This window comes from Hippocampus guttulatus, chromosome 10 (assembly GCF_054856545.1).
Source record: "Hippocampus guttulatus isolate MCC_2025c chromosome 10, RoL_Hgut_1.0, whole genome shotgun sequence".
In the NCBI taxonomy this organism is placed as follows: domain Eukaryota; kingdom Metazoa; phylum Chordata; class Actinopteri; order Syngnathiformes; family Syngnathidae; genus Hippocampus; species Hippocampus guttulatus.
Genome location: NC_141270.1, coordinates 1925624 through 1942118, shown reverse-complemented (window position 1 = coordinate 1942118; position 16495 = coordinate 1925624). Strand labels below are relative to the sequence as shown.

The 16495-nt window shown below is 45.8% G+C and overlaps 2 protein-coding genes across 5 annotated transcripts in view; both read right to left on the bottom strand.

Moving 5' to 3' along the window:
• Positions 1 to 289: 289 nt before the first annotated feature.
• Positions 290 to 3868, bottom strand: ubac2 (UBA domain containing 2). Its single transcript, XM_086121460.1, has 10 exons — positions 3707 to 3868; positions 3167 to 3291; positions 2880 to 2999; positions 2171 to 2277; positions 1977 to 2100; positions 1847 to 1894; positions 1426 to 1534; positions 1199 to 1341; positions 692 to 811; positions 290 to 483 (listed from the first exon to the last, which is right to left on the bottom strand). Exons 1-10 carry the CDS (start codon positions 3735 to 3737, stop codon positions 376 to 378), a joined length of 1035 nt encoding a protein of 344 aa, XP_085977586.1. The 5' UTR covers positions 3738 to 3868; the 3' UTR covers positions 290 to 375.
• A 2938-nt stretch (positions 3869 to 6806) lies between these two features.
• The window catches only part of dachc (dachshund c), a 31218-nt gene continuing 21529 nt past the window's right edge, over positions 6807 to 16495 (bottom strand). The window contains exons 7-11 of one of the 4 annotated variants that reach the window (XM_086121772.1): positions 11910 to 12085; positions 10717 to 10867; positions 10189 to 10320; positions 9953 to 10024; positions 6807 to 7241 (exon numbers count right to left, since the gene is read on the bottom strand). In XM_086121772.1, coding sequence (XP_085977898.1) covers positions 7204 to 7241; positions 9953 to 10024; positions 10189 to 10320; positions 10717 to 10867; positions 11910 to 12085 — 569 coding nt within the window. In that variant the 3' untranslated portion in view covers positions 6807 to 7203. The remainder of the gene's footprint in view (positions 7242 to 9952; positions 10025 to 10188; positions 10321 to 10716; positions 10868 to 11909; positions 12086 to 16495) is intronic. The other 3 variants (XM_086121774.1, XM_086121773.1, XM_086121775.1) reach the window with 3 other exon arrangements.

The window sequence follows — 16495 nt, the reverse complement described above, 5'->3', positions numbered from 1 at the left end:
TTGTTCCCTGCGCGTTGTGCGTCAGCTCCTAAGCTTGTGTGTCGGGACTGTCGTGAACTGAGGACCCCCTGTAAAAATGATGGACATTTTAGGCTAGTTTGATCACATTGTCCAGTGATTTTTTTTTTTTGTCCCTCGTAACACGAGGCTTGTCGTTTGTATATTTGTCCCCATGATGTCCAACTTTATGCTCCAAACCTTCCCGGTCGGTTGCAACTGTTCCCTTCGAGGGGCGATCAGCCGTACGTAGCCTTCACGTTACCTGCAAAAGCACAATACACAATACATCTTCCTCCCCAAACTTGTCTCTGCCTTTTTGTTTTGGGCTGCGCCGCTTCGGTTTGGTTCTCATCCCCGCTCTCGCGCTCGGGGCTCTCAGTGCTGCAGGAGGAAGTTGGTGGCCATGTTGATGTCATTGTTGGACACTCGGAGGGCCTCGAGGGCGTCCAGCCGGGAGAAGCCCATTTCCACTAACCTGGCGACCTGCCGGAGACAACGCATGCGGCGGATGCATTGAGAGAAATATCATGGCGGCGTACTGCATAGACGTTACAATTTGTCACGTCCTAATTTGAATATTTACATATAGCGCATCATGCTTTATGATCGAGTTCTGTCGCAGACGAGAAAAGCAAATTCTTTTCCCTTGCGAGAGGTTTTTGGTATGAAGGACGAGCAAACGCGGCTGCACCTGCTCCTCGCCGATCGAGTTGTCGGATGGCAGCGGGGGAGCCGAGGGCTGCGTCTGAGACTGAGGCTGCGGCGGCGGCGCCGGTCTCCTGCGTCTCAGCGACGGGAACAACCTGCTCCACTGCAGCAAGAGACAAGAAGGAAAACATTTAGATATCATTTTCAACTTTCAATAAATGAGGGCAAGCTCCGCCGGCTTCCTTCCATTCCCCCCCCCCCCCCCCCCCCCAAAACATGCAATTTTGGTTCATTGAAGACTCTCAAGTGAGAGGACAACAAACACACGTGAAAATAATGCCTCGGTTGACATGACTTTGACAGCTGTTAGTCCCGCCTCCCCGACAGGCCGACGCGAAGATATGAACTCCTTTTAAGTTCCCTGTGAAGCGCCAACCTTCAGTCTTCGAAATTCCTGGCATATTCCAATTTCCTCCAACTTTGACAGTTCCTGGAATTTTGCCGCGGCTCACCCTCGACCTTAGTGAGGCTACAGAGGAAGTGGCCGTACTTGTGCTCGATGTCTGGAGTTTGCGCGGGCCTCGTTGAACTGGGCCAGCAGCAGCTGTTGATCCAGCTGGTCCATCCGCTGTTGCCTCTGGATGTCCAGCGTGGCCCCCATCCCCAGAGGCGCCTCGCCGCTCGCTTGAGAACCTTTGAGGGTCACATCGACAAAAACGCGGCCATGTTTGTACAGCGCCGCAGTGGAAAACCGTGAGGGCGCTGGATCGGACTCACTGGAGAAGAGGGGCTCCAGGAAGTAGCGTGCGACGGCACACAGTCGGGCGGGCACAAAGAGAAAGTTCTGCAGCCACAGGACGTTGGAGTGATACAAACCGCCCGAGACCTAAAATACATACAGGATATAAATCAAAACTTTTGGGTCATACGATGGTGTGTTGACATTTTCTTGCACGGTTCAGTTTCAACCAGTGGACCCTCAGGATCGAGAAACAGGCCGACCACGGTGTTCTATAATTCTTTGGAGTATTTTCGTGAAAACCCGCGGACACATTGAGAGACTTTTGCTGAAATTTGTAACGTGTAACGGTCAAAAGTGTAACGATTCCGGACTCTTGGGACCTGATTTTCAGCCGTTCAATGGCTGCGCCACTTGATTTCTGAGGGTCCAACTGTCTTTCCTCGTGACGTGACTCACCAGCCCGCTGAGCGCCAGGAGCCACATGAAGGGACTGGACGTCAACAACTATGTGGACACACCGGGAAAGAGGGTGCGGGAGTCATCATTCTGCGCGCCAAAAAGCCGAGGGAGACCAACAGAACCATACCTGCAGTCCGACGATGTAGACCAAGGTTTTGTTGGTGATACTGATGAGGCCCAGCACCTTGGTGACGGGCACCCTGGGAATGGACGAATAGAAAGGCACAAAGAGGGCGAAGACCGGGGCCAGCCTGTGGAAGTCAACAATCAAATTTGAGAAAACTTTTTTTTAACAGGATCGTCATCATCAACGCTACTCACAGCCCTGCGGGCAACTCCTCCACTTTGTCGTCGAACAGGAAAGAGACAGACTGAGCCAGCAGCAAGTCCAGCAGGGCGGAGACGCACCAGGTACCCAACAGGAAGGACTGAACAACAAGACACGCAAAACGCAGCGTCGGGAGCTCCATTTGGCTTGGCGGGTTCGTCTGCTTTTGAATGTCTCGGCATGAGTTGTGGCCTACAGTGGCTCGCCGTTTGGCATTTAACGTTTTGGACAACCCAACCACTAGAGTGAAGGATGGAAGCGGAGTGTTTTGATTTGGTTTTATTACATAAATGACAATTTTTGATTAATTGAAATAAGAATTTTGATTGATCTAAATTTGACAGGATAAGTGAACCTTTTTTCGGGGGGGTCAATGGGTGCTACATCTTCTTGTTGACTTGAAAGCAGACAAGTAGAATGTCATGTACGTTTTGAGCATGGCGTCTCTGATCCACCGCGTTAGTGGTACCCCCATCTTCGTTCAAGACCCAAACAGCCATGTCAATATTGTCATTTTCAACAGCAACTATGCCCAAAGGGTTAAGTCAGCCATTTTGGCTTGTAGCAGCCATTCTGGGCAAAATTTGGCAAACTCCAAACAGGGAAATTGGCCCAAATGAGCTCTAACCAGTAACCGGTCTCCAAAGTTATCTAACGCGAATGCAACATGCCGCCCAAAGTCTGATCATCATTGGTACTCACGGCAAACTTCCTGGAGCCGAACCTCCTCTCAAAGATTCGGAAGTTGTAGATGAGCATGCCGCTGCAGAAGGAGTCTTTCACGTCCAGACACACCAGCCTGCCGCACAGCAACCGCCACACCTACCGCACCACATCCAGATTTTTAGGGCAGCTTTCCAAGGTTCATCTTGTCCCCCCGAATAATCTTTCAAGTTGGATATAGTTTTGTGTGACTGGTGAAGGAGCGATGATAAGATATCGGAAAAATACTTTCGATGCTGAATTACGGCATGTGTCGTGTCAGGTACCTGCAGTTGGTGGCTGACCGCTTGCAGGTTGTACTCAAACATGTGCTGGTACTGCGGCAGCAGGCTGAGCATCACCGTCAAGCCGCTCAGCACCAGCAGGAGGCCTTTGGACAGAGGAGCCTTGTCTGGAAAATACAAACCAAACCATGTGGTCAAACGGGGCCGTCGATGTCGACCTGTATGTTCAAGTGTTTATGCGTGGTATGCGAGTTTAGGTATTTTGGGAGGATATATGTGGAAATTATGCCGATGTGCGATTAGGCTGTGTCGTGAACCCTGTAGTTGACACCTTTGGTTTGAGAAAAGCCTTTTTTTTAAGGACAAAAGATGCAACTTTGACTTAACATTTATTATCAATATTAATTGAGCGATTTTTGCAAGTCCATCATAGGCTGTCTCGTCCAAGCTCGCTCGAAATAAGAAAGTAGATTCAAGTGGTGGCGCTGCCTGAAAAAACGAATGACAACTACTGTAACATGCGAATCTACTTCGCTAAGCTAGCCGAGTCGCTCTCAACTGCCAAAGAGGGGGAATACTCACACAGGCCGTGGGAACCGGTGGTGGTGAACATGACGTCGAGGAGCTTGAGAACACACCGGGGGACACACGGTGAGGTTTCAAAACAAACTAAGACTGAAACAACAAGGTGGGTTTGAAGCAGCAGTCCATGCTGGCTGGGATGAGGAGTGCAGCGGAGCAGGACGGGAAGCGGAAGTAACTCGCCAACGACACTACGGAAGCTCGACTAGACCGAAACAGATATGAATGCTTTTCTGTTTTTTTTTTGATTTACCTAAATAAAAAGCCACGTAATTCCTCCAATTTGGTCACTAGAGGGCAGTGTTATATTGGGTTTTAAACCGAAAACGGCAAGGCAAGGCAAGACATTTTATTTTATATGGCGCATTTCATTGGTAACTGTGCCTCAAATAGTTAAAATAAAATAAGGCAACATTTAAAGGCAAAAACTGAGGAATTTAGGAACATGATTTTGTAAAACAAAAATAATAATATTTATAAAAACCGTAAATCTGAAAAAAAAACACGCTTAACCTGGATCTACAAATAAAAGCTAGCATATATTATTTTATGGAAAAAAAGAAATCATTTTGTCAGTATTATTTTTATTATTGTAATTGTTAGTATTATTTTTCATTATTATTACTAGTAGTAGTACTATCAGCAGTAGCATGAAGAATTTTACATATTATTATTTCTATTAAAGTTTGTAAAATTGTTAACATTTACATTTAAAACAATTGCAAATATCAAGTTTCCATTTTTTCCAATTAATATTTTAGGATTTTTAATAAACGATATAAATTTAAAACAATGACAAATATCAAGACTTTTATTTATGTCTAAATTATTATCCCCTACTTTTCCATATACTACCATTGTTGTTAATAAGAATCGTATGATAGACTGAAATTAAAATAAAGTAGTAGTCTTCAAGAGTATTGGGAGTTGGAATCATCCACCTTTTTACATGCAAAATTAAGATAATTAGGGCACTGTTCCCACTTTTGGTTCACTTATTTCATACATTTAGCTAAATATCCATCCATCCATTTTCCGAACCGCTTGATTCTCACTAGGGTCGCGGGGGGTGCTGGAGCCTATCCCAGCTGTCTTCGGGCAGTAGGCGGGGGACACCCTGAATCGGTTGCCAGCCAATCGCAGGGCACACAGAGACAAACAACCATCCACGCTCACATTCACACCTAGGGACAATTTAGAGCGTTCAAGTCAGCCTGCCATGCATGTTTTTGGAATGTGGGAGGAAACCGGAGTACCCGGAGAAAACCCACGCAGGCCCGGGGAGAACATGCAAACTCCACACAGGGAGGCCGGAGCTGGAATTGAACCCGGTACCTCTGCACTGTGAAGTCGACGTGCTAACCACTGGCCTACCGGGTCGCCCATTTAGCTAAATAATGCAGGTTAAATTTAGGATGAAATGAGAAAGGAAATTGGGATTCACTGTCTCAAAATTGTTAGCCAGGTGAGCTGTCTCCCATTGCCATCGTGGCTGTGTTTCATGTCACAGTCAAACATCGTTGCACCTTTACATCGGCTGACGAGCAGCCATCTGTTTCATGTCACCTCAAACGCACACGCCGGTGTCATAGTTTGCCACGGTGCAGGTTCCTTCCGAGTCGGCCCTGCTGCTTTGCGTCACTCGGCATCAAACGCGGCAGACGGGGCCTTCATCACGTGCAGCTCCGGGGCCTACGTCTTATGTCCAAGTCCAACAGCTGTCTAATAGTGTTGCGTGCACGGGGACACGGCGGCCCGTTAGTTCCCATTGGTTAGTTCCTGCCCATTAGCTCCATTTGCTTGCCGGTGGTCAGACGTTGAGTGCGAGGAACAGCTTGCTAATTGTGTTTCAGACCTTCTCTGTCACCAGCGTAGGAGTCGGGTCTAAAAAGGTTGCTTTGCCCCTGCTCTCCATCAAATGTAATCAGATTAAACTGCACAAAGATGTGTACGTGTGTGTGTGTGTGTGTTTGCATGTGTGTGTGAGTGTGCCAATAAAGAGAGAGCAGATTTGGAGACAGCCTTGACTCCTGCTGTTTGCTTTGTTCATTAAGAGGAGATGAGCAGATGGTTTGCTGCTCTGCTGTGTTCCGCGCCCGCGCGCGCACACATTCAAGCCTGTCACCTTAGCTTCATCCTCCATTTATCTTTTCCATTACACATCTCTCGGCAGGACAGTGTTACTTTGTGTGTGTGTGTGTGTGTGAAAGACAAGGGAGTGTGAAACAGTAGAAGTGTGCCCAATGAAGACACGCTAAAGCTCTCCTATTCACCGCCCGACTCTGAGGTGGTCATCCAAAAAAGGTGATGAGTCATCCGTTATTGCATTTGTGAGTCACACTGCGTATTTAAGGAGGACAAAAAGTCCAGTGACACATAGTGGGTCAAATCGTCCAGTAAATGACATTTAACAAAGAAACAACAAAAACCCCATACCACATCAGATCCGGTATTGAGAAGTACAAATACTTAAGTGGAGGTGAGGTAAAAAAAAATTCCTCTGCAATATGTTCTGGGGTCTAGTCGAGTAAAAAAAAAAGTATTCTAATTAGTTCTGAAATCGTAGAATATGAATTAATCAGAAAAATCCATCTGTTTTAATGCACATCAAGGGGCAGCCATTTTGTCCTGAAGTGGCACCTGGTGTCAACTGAAATCGACATCCCACACGGGCTCACCAAGCAAACGTCACAGCTCACCTGTTTTTTGGGTCATGTGACGCAAACCCGCAACTCCAATGAGGACAAGTGCAAAAGGAAAGGGATGGATAGAATTTGAAGACCTTTTAAAGGAGCAACAGAAAATGCTTGCAATATCGCTGTTATTATTTCTACCTTTGACATTTAGAAAATGCGGGGAGACATTTGAACAGGAATCATGGCAGTCGACGCACAATATTTGCTTCTGCAGGGCACACAAAATTAAGTGGTGGGCCGGATCTGGCCGCTGGGCCTTGAGTTTGACACCTGTGGATTCAAGCATAAAAGTTTCCCTTCATTCATCAATATTTTTAATCGTCAAAAAAACTCTGTCATTTCTTCTCATGTGAAAAAAGTCAACCCAATAAATGAACAAAAAAGCTTTGTGGGAAATGTGGTGGGGGGTCGGGGGGGGGGGGGGTGCGAAACGAGCGAGGCAAAGACACATTTTCATATTAAAAAGTATTTGTATTGTCTTGTCAAACTGCCCTACTGCATAACATACACCATACATGTACTGACTATACAACATGCCTTTTCTGGATTATAACAACAAAAAGAAATGACAATATATGTACACAGCTGGGTTACAAGTTGGACTGATCTTTGGGCCCGAAAAAAAACAAACAAACAACAACTCCGCCCCTGGGCCACGGGGTCTCCGTTGAAAGAAACACAAACAAACACGTCATCAGAATAAAGGAATTTTCCGTTACTACTGTCCAGGATCGAGTGATAGATGCAATAAATTAAAGGTAGAGAACAGTGGAAAAGTTCAAACGCGTCCGCCTTCATCCTTCAATACATCCCGGCCGTCTGCAGGAATACTCGGCCCTCTGAAAGAGACGCAAACACAAGATGAACGATTTGAGCGCTTTTATGGCGAATCCTCCAAACGATCGTCAAATTTGATGCCAATGCGTCTGCCCGCGTGAGACCACGTCAGCAGAACATATTCACGCTATAACGGCGCCCATCTGTCGAGGATGTCTGCTTGGGAAAGGGCATAGGTGTCAAACTCCGGTCCCACATGTTTTCCATTTCTCGCTGTTGCAAAACACCTGATTCAAACGAAGAGGATCGATAGCAGGCTTCTGCGGAGCTTCCTGATGAGCTGGTCATTTGAATCAGCGGTGTTGCAGCAGGGAGAGATGGAAAACATGCGGGACGGCGGTCCTTCGGGGCCGGAGTTTGACACCTATGCGATAGGGGCTCGTTTGGAGAAATTCCCCTGTTGGAGCTTATCAAAGTACCAGCCCTGGAATTTGTCCGAAACTCACGCGCGACATCAAAATGGTTGACTTCCTGTTCGACTTGCTCAATGGGTCCTTGAGACGTGTTCGTGCATTCTGACGAGCACCCAACTTTGTGTCCATACCTAAAACTGGTGTCACGAGCTTGTTTTTTTTGGTCATCTGGTGAAAATGCGACGAGCAGTTCGCACATATGATTACACCAAGGGAAAAAAGGGGAGGTGGTTGCTATAGAGTGCCTCATTGTCTGCCATGAGTGTGAGCGCGACACGATGAGGGAAGAAGGAAGAGCGGGGAAGGAGCAAATGTATTTTAAAAGTTCGACTTGACAGCCAGAGTGCAGACAGGTGATTGTGGCTCGTATAGTCGCTGTAGAGTGCCTTGTTGTCTGCCATGAAGGTACACATGACACAGGGAGGAAAGCGGAAGAGGAAGCAGGAAATTATTCTCTATATTATCGTTCAATTGGACTTGGCAGCCGGTGTGTGTGGACCGGCGCTTGGGGTGGCTCGGTCTCGTTAAAGCGGCAACTGGAGGCTTGACGCCGATAGACAAGATTCTGTCGATAAAAATAGGTAATTCAGTGAAGCGCACATGCATGTTTTTGCCATGCATGACGACAGCCCGAGTACCTGAGATCTGAGCACACGAGTGAAACCTCCCCGGCCAAAAAAAGTGAATTATTTCTGGAGGAATGTGTTTTATGTAATCACTTCATCAGTATGATAAATATCGTACATTGCTTTGGCCAAAGGCCATTCATAAAAAGCACTTCGTAAAAAAGGTTCAGCACAAGGCCTTTTTTTATTGTTGTTTTTTTCAAGGCGTTTGTTCCCCTTTTCTGCGCGATTAAACTTCCTGGCACAAAGGAAGCGCATCCTGCCCCCGCTGTCTGACAGACAATTCCCCTTTAAATGATTTATTGCTGGGTGTTAATTATGCAAATGATGTCCAAACAAACTCATCACGAGAACAATTAAGACAGCCGTTAATTAGTGGCCAGTTCTCTTCCTGCTTCACTGGCATTCAATTAAAAAAAAAAAGGGTCTTGGAATAAGCTCGCTGTCTGCTGCGGCCGGCCCGAGGTCCGGTCTATTGGGTAGTTGGAGAGGGGCTTGGGGGAGTGGGGGTTAGAGTAGAGGGGGGTCTCTTGCCAGGAACGCTGTCCTTCCTTCTCTCTCCGTCTGCCTAACACATTTTCCTCGTTAATCCAATGGTCGTGGAGATAAATAATAAATATATTAAACGTCGCAGTGCATTAAAACAGAAGTTGCAGTCAAGCGTATCGTACTCAGCGGCGTTTCTCAGAAGTGCTCGAACTCCCTGCGAGGTGGGAAGAAAAAAAATCACTGAAAAGTCCTTCCAGTAGACTGAGCAGCGAGGCATCAAGTGAGAAAACGTGATCAATTACTACCCCTGGCCAAGGGTGTTGTGCGGGAGCGCTAGTGGCTTGGTTGTAAGCAAGTGGCTCCACTACTTGTTATTTTTATTTCTTGATTTTGCTTTGAAATAGCTTTAGCTCCTTTAACTGTAGATGCTTTTGAATGTTGTCTTTTTAATCCCTCCATGCCCCCTGTAACCTGATAAAATGATAAATTGTCCCTGAAAGGGTTAATTGTGTGAAGCAAACTGAGCGAGTTTGTAAAACGAATGCGCTACAAAAAGTTAACTTTTTGTTTTGGAGGTACAGTCGTTCGATCGATTTTTTATTTTTTTTGCTTTGTGTTGCGAGTTCGTATTTGTCTCATTGGTTAGCTTTTGAAATTTACTGTCGAATTCAAACGGTTCGATAACGCAAGGAACATGACTCACGTCGGTATGTATTATATTTATGTATTATACTGCCCCTTTGTGGCCAACGCACGCATGCAACAAGGAGTAGCACGATGCCCATTAAATTGGAGGGGGAAAAAAAAGGACAAAAAATATTAAATTCTTTAAATTATATTTGATTTGTTTTTTACAGTATGTTTTAATAAAGTGCAGTACTGTCCCAATTTTCCTCACATTTGTTGGCATTTTGATGGGATTTTAATTCGTTTGGTGGCCAAACTTTTTCCTCTGAACGCTAGATGTGCTCTGTGCAACACCAATTTGTGCTTATTATTGTTATTAGATGGTAGGGAGATGTGGGCCGCAACTCCAAAAATAGTTGTTGCGAGCCGTGTTAAATTATCATTTCTTTTTTTTTTTTTGTCTACATTCCTCTACACCACAGCCCAGCGGAGTTCAAGCGGACTAACAAGGACACAAGCCGCTGTGAGTCGCGGCTCGACGGCTCTTTTGTTGGGCACCTTGCACTGTTGCCTTAACGTCCAGCCTGTCGTCCTCCAGCTTGACGACGTCCGCGTCCTGGGTCACAGAGTCTGTCAAGAGAGAGGCGGCTGATGATTGATGTGCTGCGCTTTGGTCATTAATGAATAAAGGAAGTCAATTATAAAGCTAATGAACAGTCGGGGCTGCCGGCAGTTAACGCTTGTTGACATTTATGTACAAAAAAAAAAAACAATGCTTTGTGTTTTCGGCTAACCCGAGAGCGCGCCGGCGGCGTGCTGCAGGAAGCCGTGCTCCGCCTGATCTCGAAGTTTCACCTCCTCTTCCAAGGCTTCCTGAAGTCTCCTCTTATTCCTCTTTTCCTTCTTCAGTCGCTTCTGAATGAGAACTGAAAGAATTAACAGGAGGAGGAAAAAGTGATGATGCCATCTATTAGTTTTGGCTCGTCTGTAGACTGACATCATATCGAGAAAGCTCAGGTGAGATCATCAGGCATGAGGTCAGCGTTGTTGCACTCACTGTTTGGGAGATTAGCTTCGAATGCAAACTCTCTTGAGTTAGCTTTTTATTTTGTACATTTAAACTTGTCAAAACACTTTTTAAACACATTGCAGACATATTTGTATGAAAAAAAAACAGGATGCATTGTAGTTTCTGTGTGTGCCTATAGGAGGCGGGGCTGCATTCGGTGGTGTTGACATCATGGGGTCTGTGTGCGAGTGTCCGGATGTGAGCTGTGGTCGACAGCAGCAGCTGTGCTTTCTGTCACAAATAAAGGGTTTACCTCGGTTTTTCTGCTCCATGCTGAGCTGCCTCTCCAGCGTCTCTCGCAGCTCTCGCTCGCGCACCAGCTCCATCTTCAGCTCGGTCCTCTCCAGGTGGTCCTGCTTCTCCTGCGCCCGGGCGTTCTCTATGGCAACCCTCAGGAGACCCTGCTTGGAGACACACACGGGCGCACATCAACAACAGGTTACACGCCGGAACGCCCAACAGCTGCAGCAAACATTTGACGGCGGCCACGCAAAAATGGAATTTGCATATGAACGTAGGGGGGGAATCGTGATAAACAATCTCGGGTGAGAATTTTTGCACCATTCAATAACTACAAAGAATTTCTGTTGTTTGGATCGAAGGTGTCACAATTCAATCAAATCCTAAGGGAGCACTTTTACTTACTTACTTTGACTTTCATATATTAAGAGTATAAGATATTAGTTTTCCCAAAAACAGCACCCACACAAAAAAAAAATCTTGGAATGGAAATTTTTTGGGCCATTGATAAATGACTAAGCAAATGTTTGACTTAAAACCAAATTTTAGCAGTAAATATTTAAGTAAGCCAGAACTTTAAAAATGCACAACTTAATTAATTCTAATTTAGCATAAAATATTTAAGATGTTTATTTCACATTTAAATGGATTGAATTTATTCAAAATGTTTTAATATTGTATTTATTTTATACAATAATTATCATACATTTATGATGTATTTTTTCTCCATATATTATGCCCTGAAAAGGAAGAACTTTTTAAAACCACGGTGGGTTTAATGCATTTTATTTATATTTTAATATATTTTTTCTTTTTTTTCTTCATTTTTAATTTATTGAAAAAACACGCTCAGTCATTTTTTTTATTCTTATAAAACGATGGGTAGGTCTTCTGATGTCATTCCCATCTTGTGTGTAGCTCAGATCTCAAAGGGGTCAGTTTAGGTGACAAACCAAGTTCTTGTTTTGTTTTTTTATTTTCACAGAGTGAAAACCAAGCTGGCGCTGACTCCTCCACAACAAAGACGTGAGAAGCAGGCCACCGCACGCCCATCGCAATTGAACCGGATCCTAAATGTCTACGCCTCCTCAGCTATTTACCATTGCGTGGCTCTCTAAAGAGCGCGTCGCCGTCGCCCTTCTATTCATCTCGGAGTATAATAGCCGCCATGATAAGAATGGCAACAAAGCCCCGGCAGAGCCTCACCTGGATGTTGGTGAGCAGCGTCTCTATAGAGGACAAGCCTTCCGGGAAGATGAAGGGAGCGTGGTGGAGACCCGCTGCGAGCTTGTGTCCCGCGGGGTACGTCGCCTTCTCGCAGCCGTCCCTGCTCGCCGGGGGGTGTTGGTACACTTGTCTATCACCGGCCAGCGGGTTGGATTCTGCCAGACATTGAGGAGAACATTTCTCAGGCCCTAATATGGAGACACTTTCACTCCCTTGAAAAAGAACAAATCAACAAAAGACATGATCCCCGCGCGTCGTGCCAAAACCTGATGTAGTGTGGATTACGTCTCTTTTGTTCCTCGACTGTTACGGTCTCGCACGCCAGTCAGAGTCATGAACAGAGAAGTAATGCAAACATGTTGAATCAATCATGATTATTGACAGATTTCGAACGGAAAAAGTTCGGAACGGCGGACGAAAGGTACACAAACAACAGCAATTTGTTTTCATCACAAGAACCGTTGTCATTTCGTTGAAAATGCACTGTATCACTTATCGCAGGTCTAAATTACGACCTCTGAACGTCACAAAACGTTGGAACTCGGAGAACAAAGATGGACCCCTACAGTGCTCCTTTTCCTGACAGTGTAAATATTTCCAGTTGTTAAAAAAATGAGTGAGCCGATTTATAATGTCCATCCAGCTATTCGTTCTCTACCGCTTATCCAGGGTCGCGCAGATTTACAGTGTGGGAATTATGAATTTGTCGTGGCCTGGTCAGTCCGCTGTCGGAATGTACATAAGTGGGCTGAAATGGTCACAGGCCATTGCTAATGTTGAACCGTCAGCACCCCCCCCCCACCCCCACAATGGTCTTCGCTTCCGCAAAAGTGCACTATTATGCACCGCTTTCCAATTTATATTTTACCTGCAATTAAATTCAACAAACGCGCTCCAGCCTCAACACGAAAAAAAAAAAGATAAAGGCGCTGCAAAAATAAATCACAAAGACATTTTCTCATTCTGCCCGTAAAGCATTTTTATGACGACGTGCCGCATTTTGACAGCTGCTGCTTAAAGTACCTTCTGAATTAAAGTCTTGTTCTTGTGACCAACGCGAGCAGGCTGCACTTGCAGCACACTCTTGAACAAATCCGGCCAGATGCTATTTTGGGTCTCCGCAACACATTTGAATAATTTACAGCTTTCTAATTTGTTGAGTGAATTTCTTGTAAACACATAAAAAACACATATTAAATGGGTGTTTACACTAATCTTTGTCCCGGTTTAGGATTTCTCTTTTTATGACATGGCAGCACGCCGATTGATAATGCATCACAGCTTGACGTGGCCCATAAAAAGCAGCAAAGAAGAAGAAGCTGCATTATGGATGACCATCTGTTTGTACACGTGAGAAGCACGCGTGCGCACGCCCGCCGCACGCTAGTGGCGCGGAGTAACAAAGAGCGCAGAGACTCAAGGTGCTAATAAATCAGCGTTCAGAAAAATCGCCACAGATAGAAGACAAAATCAAAATCAAGCCGCTCGCAAACATTTTGGCCATGTCCCCTAAATGCGTCAAATCACACGCCACTGAAAAACAGGGATGCTACTTTCTATTCCCCCAATGAGAGGTGCTAGCCACCAGCTAGCTCGCAATTAGAGACGTTTGATACCACTTTTTTTTTTCCTCCTACATAAAATTTCATTGAACACAATGCGGAAAAAAAATGTCAACTAAGACCTTTCTTTCTAATACAGATGCTGACTCGCCGATGTGTCAAACTCTCATCGTATCACGCCAACTATTGCCAAGGAGAACCCTTTTTGCATCATGTCTACAATGGCTAGTATCGGAAGCCTCCATGAGTATCCGATACCTGGTATCAGTACTCTACGAGCCATTCTATGTGGCTCCACTTGACATAGCTAGCTAGCTAATTGTAACGTATAGTGGTAGAAACGAGTTTAGGAATAATAATTAAGTAATTTTTACGCGCACATTAGGCCAGATAACCACTGATGGAAATGAAGGTGCTCATGTTTTTATATAGTTGGTGAGGAGTGGCTCGTGCATGATGCGCAAGTGCATCAATGGGCCCCATTGTCGCCACGTCTAAAAAAAAAACAAAACAAAACAAAAAAAAAAGAAATCTGAAATGGTGAAAAACTATTTGACCTTATCTCCTGTTTTCACAAACTACATTAAAAACTAAAATACGATTCGACTTTACAGCATCTTTAAGTGCATTTCATTTAGTCAGTAATTTTTTTTACTTTGACTTAATGAATCCAATCAGTAATTACACTTTTACAAGTGTCGTTTTCCAGTAAGGGTGTGTACTTATAAAGTTCCGAATGAGAGTACTTTGCCATCTAAAAAGATGAGCCATTTTTAAAATCTATGTTGGACACTTTTTTTTTGTTTTGTTTTTGGTCAAAAGTGTCCGTGGAGGCCTAGCAAAGCTTAAACATGCAGTTTCATATTCCTCTCCTCTGTCTCATCTCTATGTGACAAATGACAGTGTTTTCTCCACTTAGCTGACCGCAGCATCTTTCAATCCCTCCCCCCCCCAAAAAAAAAAAAACGTTGACTTGGCCTCACATCTTGGCAACTGTCACATTCAAGGTGTTTCACAGATGAGAAACATTGCCCACCCCACCCACTCACCCGCTCCAACCACATACACACACACACACGCACGCACGCACACCTTCGTCTATTACTTTCTAGCTAAGAGCATTGCTCTGCAGAGAAAGGTAATTAGCAGGTGCTGGCGAGCTCAGCGGAGGGCATCCAACGACACTCCTGTGGCCCACACAAACACATGCGCGCACACACACACACACACACACGCACATACTGATAGCCCGCTGAAGTGCGCAGTCAGCAGCGTGGGCTCCCCAGGCTCCTTGGATGTGACTGATCCTTTATTGAGTTACTGTTTTACGCCTACTTTACCTCACTCTCTCTCACGCACACACCCACACACACCCACACATCTGCGGGCCCGTTTGATCATTTACCCATCTCCCTAACCAAGGTCACTGTCTGTTTTCTCCCCCCCCCCCCCCCTCCTCCTCTTAAACTTCATTGCTCTGTCTTTGCGCTCTTATTCCTCTCCCGGCCGTCCCCGGGGGGCAGCGAGCATCACCACGTGAAGACTGCCAGTCAGCGGAAGAGAGAGCGAGAGAGCGAGAGATGGGAGGATAGAGGGAGGGATGGAGGAGAGGTGAGTAAAGGGGGGAAGAGGGGGGCGGGGGGGAGACAGAGCCGGAATAAAATTCTGCTGATGTTTGGTTAATGGGAGTGAGGTGTCAGGGATGGCCTCTGATCTTTGTTGCATGGAGACGTTGTTCAAAGAGCGCACGAAACAGCACACACAGCCAAATCTGATTCTATCTCACACGCACGCGCACGCGCAGATTTAAGCACAATGGATTGACAGAATGACAGCGCCGACGTGCCCTCTGAAAACTTTGCCCCGCCCCCCTCCCCCACTCCTGCCCGATCCGCAGAAGAAGCATGTAATCCGGCAAATGTACGCAGGCTTCATTTGCATGCGGGAAAATCAATTCAAAGTCAATTGCATAAATGCGGCGTCCACCCCAAGGAGGCCTTTGCGCGTCACCGGCACCGCCTTTGTCAATATGTTCACGGCGACCTGACAGCAGCCCCATCCCCCCCCCCCGCCCCGGCCCTCACCACGAAAAAAAATAAAACAACCTTACCTGGGGATGCCTTTGTGATTTGGGAGATTTGATTTAGGGAATAATGCGATTCGGCATTAGAATACATTTGCACGAGGCGCTCCTCGCTTGATTTTTCTGCTGACTGTTTGTCCTTGAGCAGTCCTCATTAAGCTAATGCAAAGCTCACGGGCAGAGAGAAGCAAACAAACTGACGTTGCAGCGCCGCGTCGACGCCGGGGCCCTAACGACAGGGAGGCGGCTCGTTAAGGCCGCGGCCCGGCAAACGGCTGGCTAATGCCACGCCGTCCGACGGAATGGTTGGCCTTCGCTCTCGGCGGGGGACGCGCAAGGCCGTCATCGACCTGTTGTTGGGAAATGATGATGGCGTTGCTCGCTGCACCTTAAAACAAGTGTGCGTTTCTGCAGTCGTCAGAGTACAGTTTTGGAACTCTCAGTCCCGTTGTACAGATATTTTAGATAGTGAAGAAAATGTATAAAGGGAGACAAATGCTTTCTTGGGAAATGTACTTGTTGTCATTTGGTCACCGCGCTTCCAATCGCGAAAAGTAAACGTTCGTGGAAGGAACAAAATAAAAATAAAAATGAATGAAAGAGTCGGTTCCTTAAATAGCGGCTGCGTTTGAGAAGCCTGCAAAGGACGTCGCGTTTGCATGGATTATTCAAAGTATCCAAACATCCTATTGGCAGCTCTGTTCCCTGCCTATTGATTTGCCCGTGGAATAATCATTACTGATTAAGAATCTGCAAATGATTAATCGCTGTGACAAGAACTTGTAAAAAAAAAAAAAAAAAAAAAACTAAACAAGACACGATGACCCAAAGCGGATGCCGGAGTTGTTTGTGTCCTAAAACATCTGAAAGTTGTTTCGTCTTGTGCATTTCAGCAACAGAGACTCTCCACACTTTGCTTT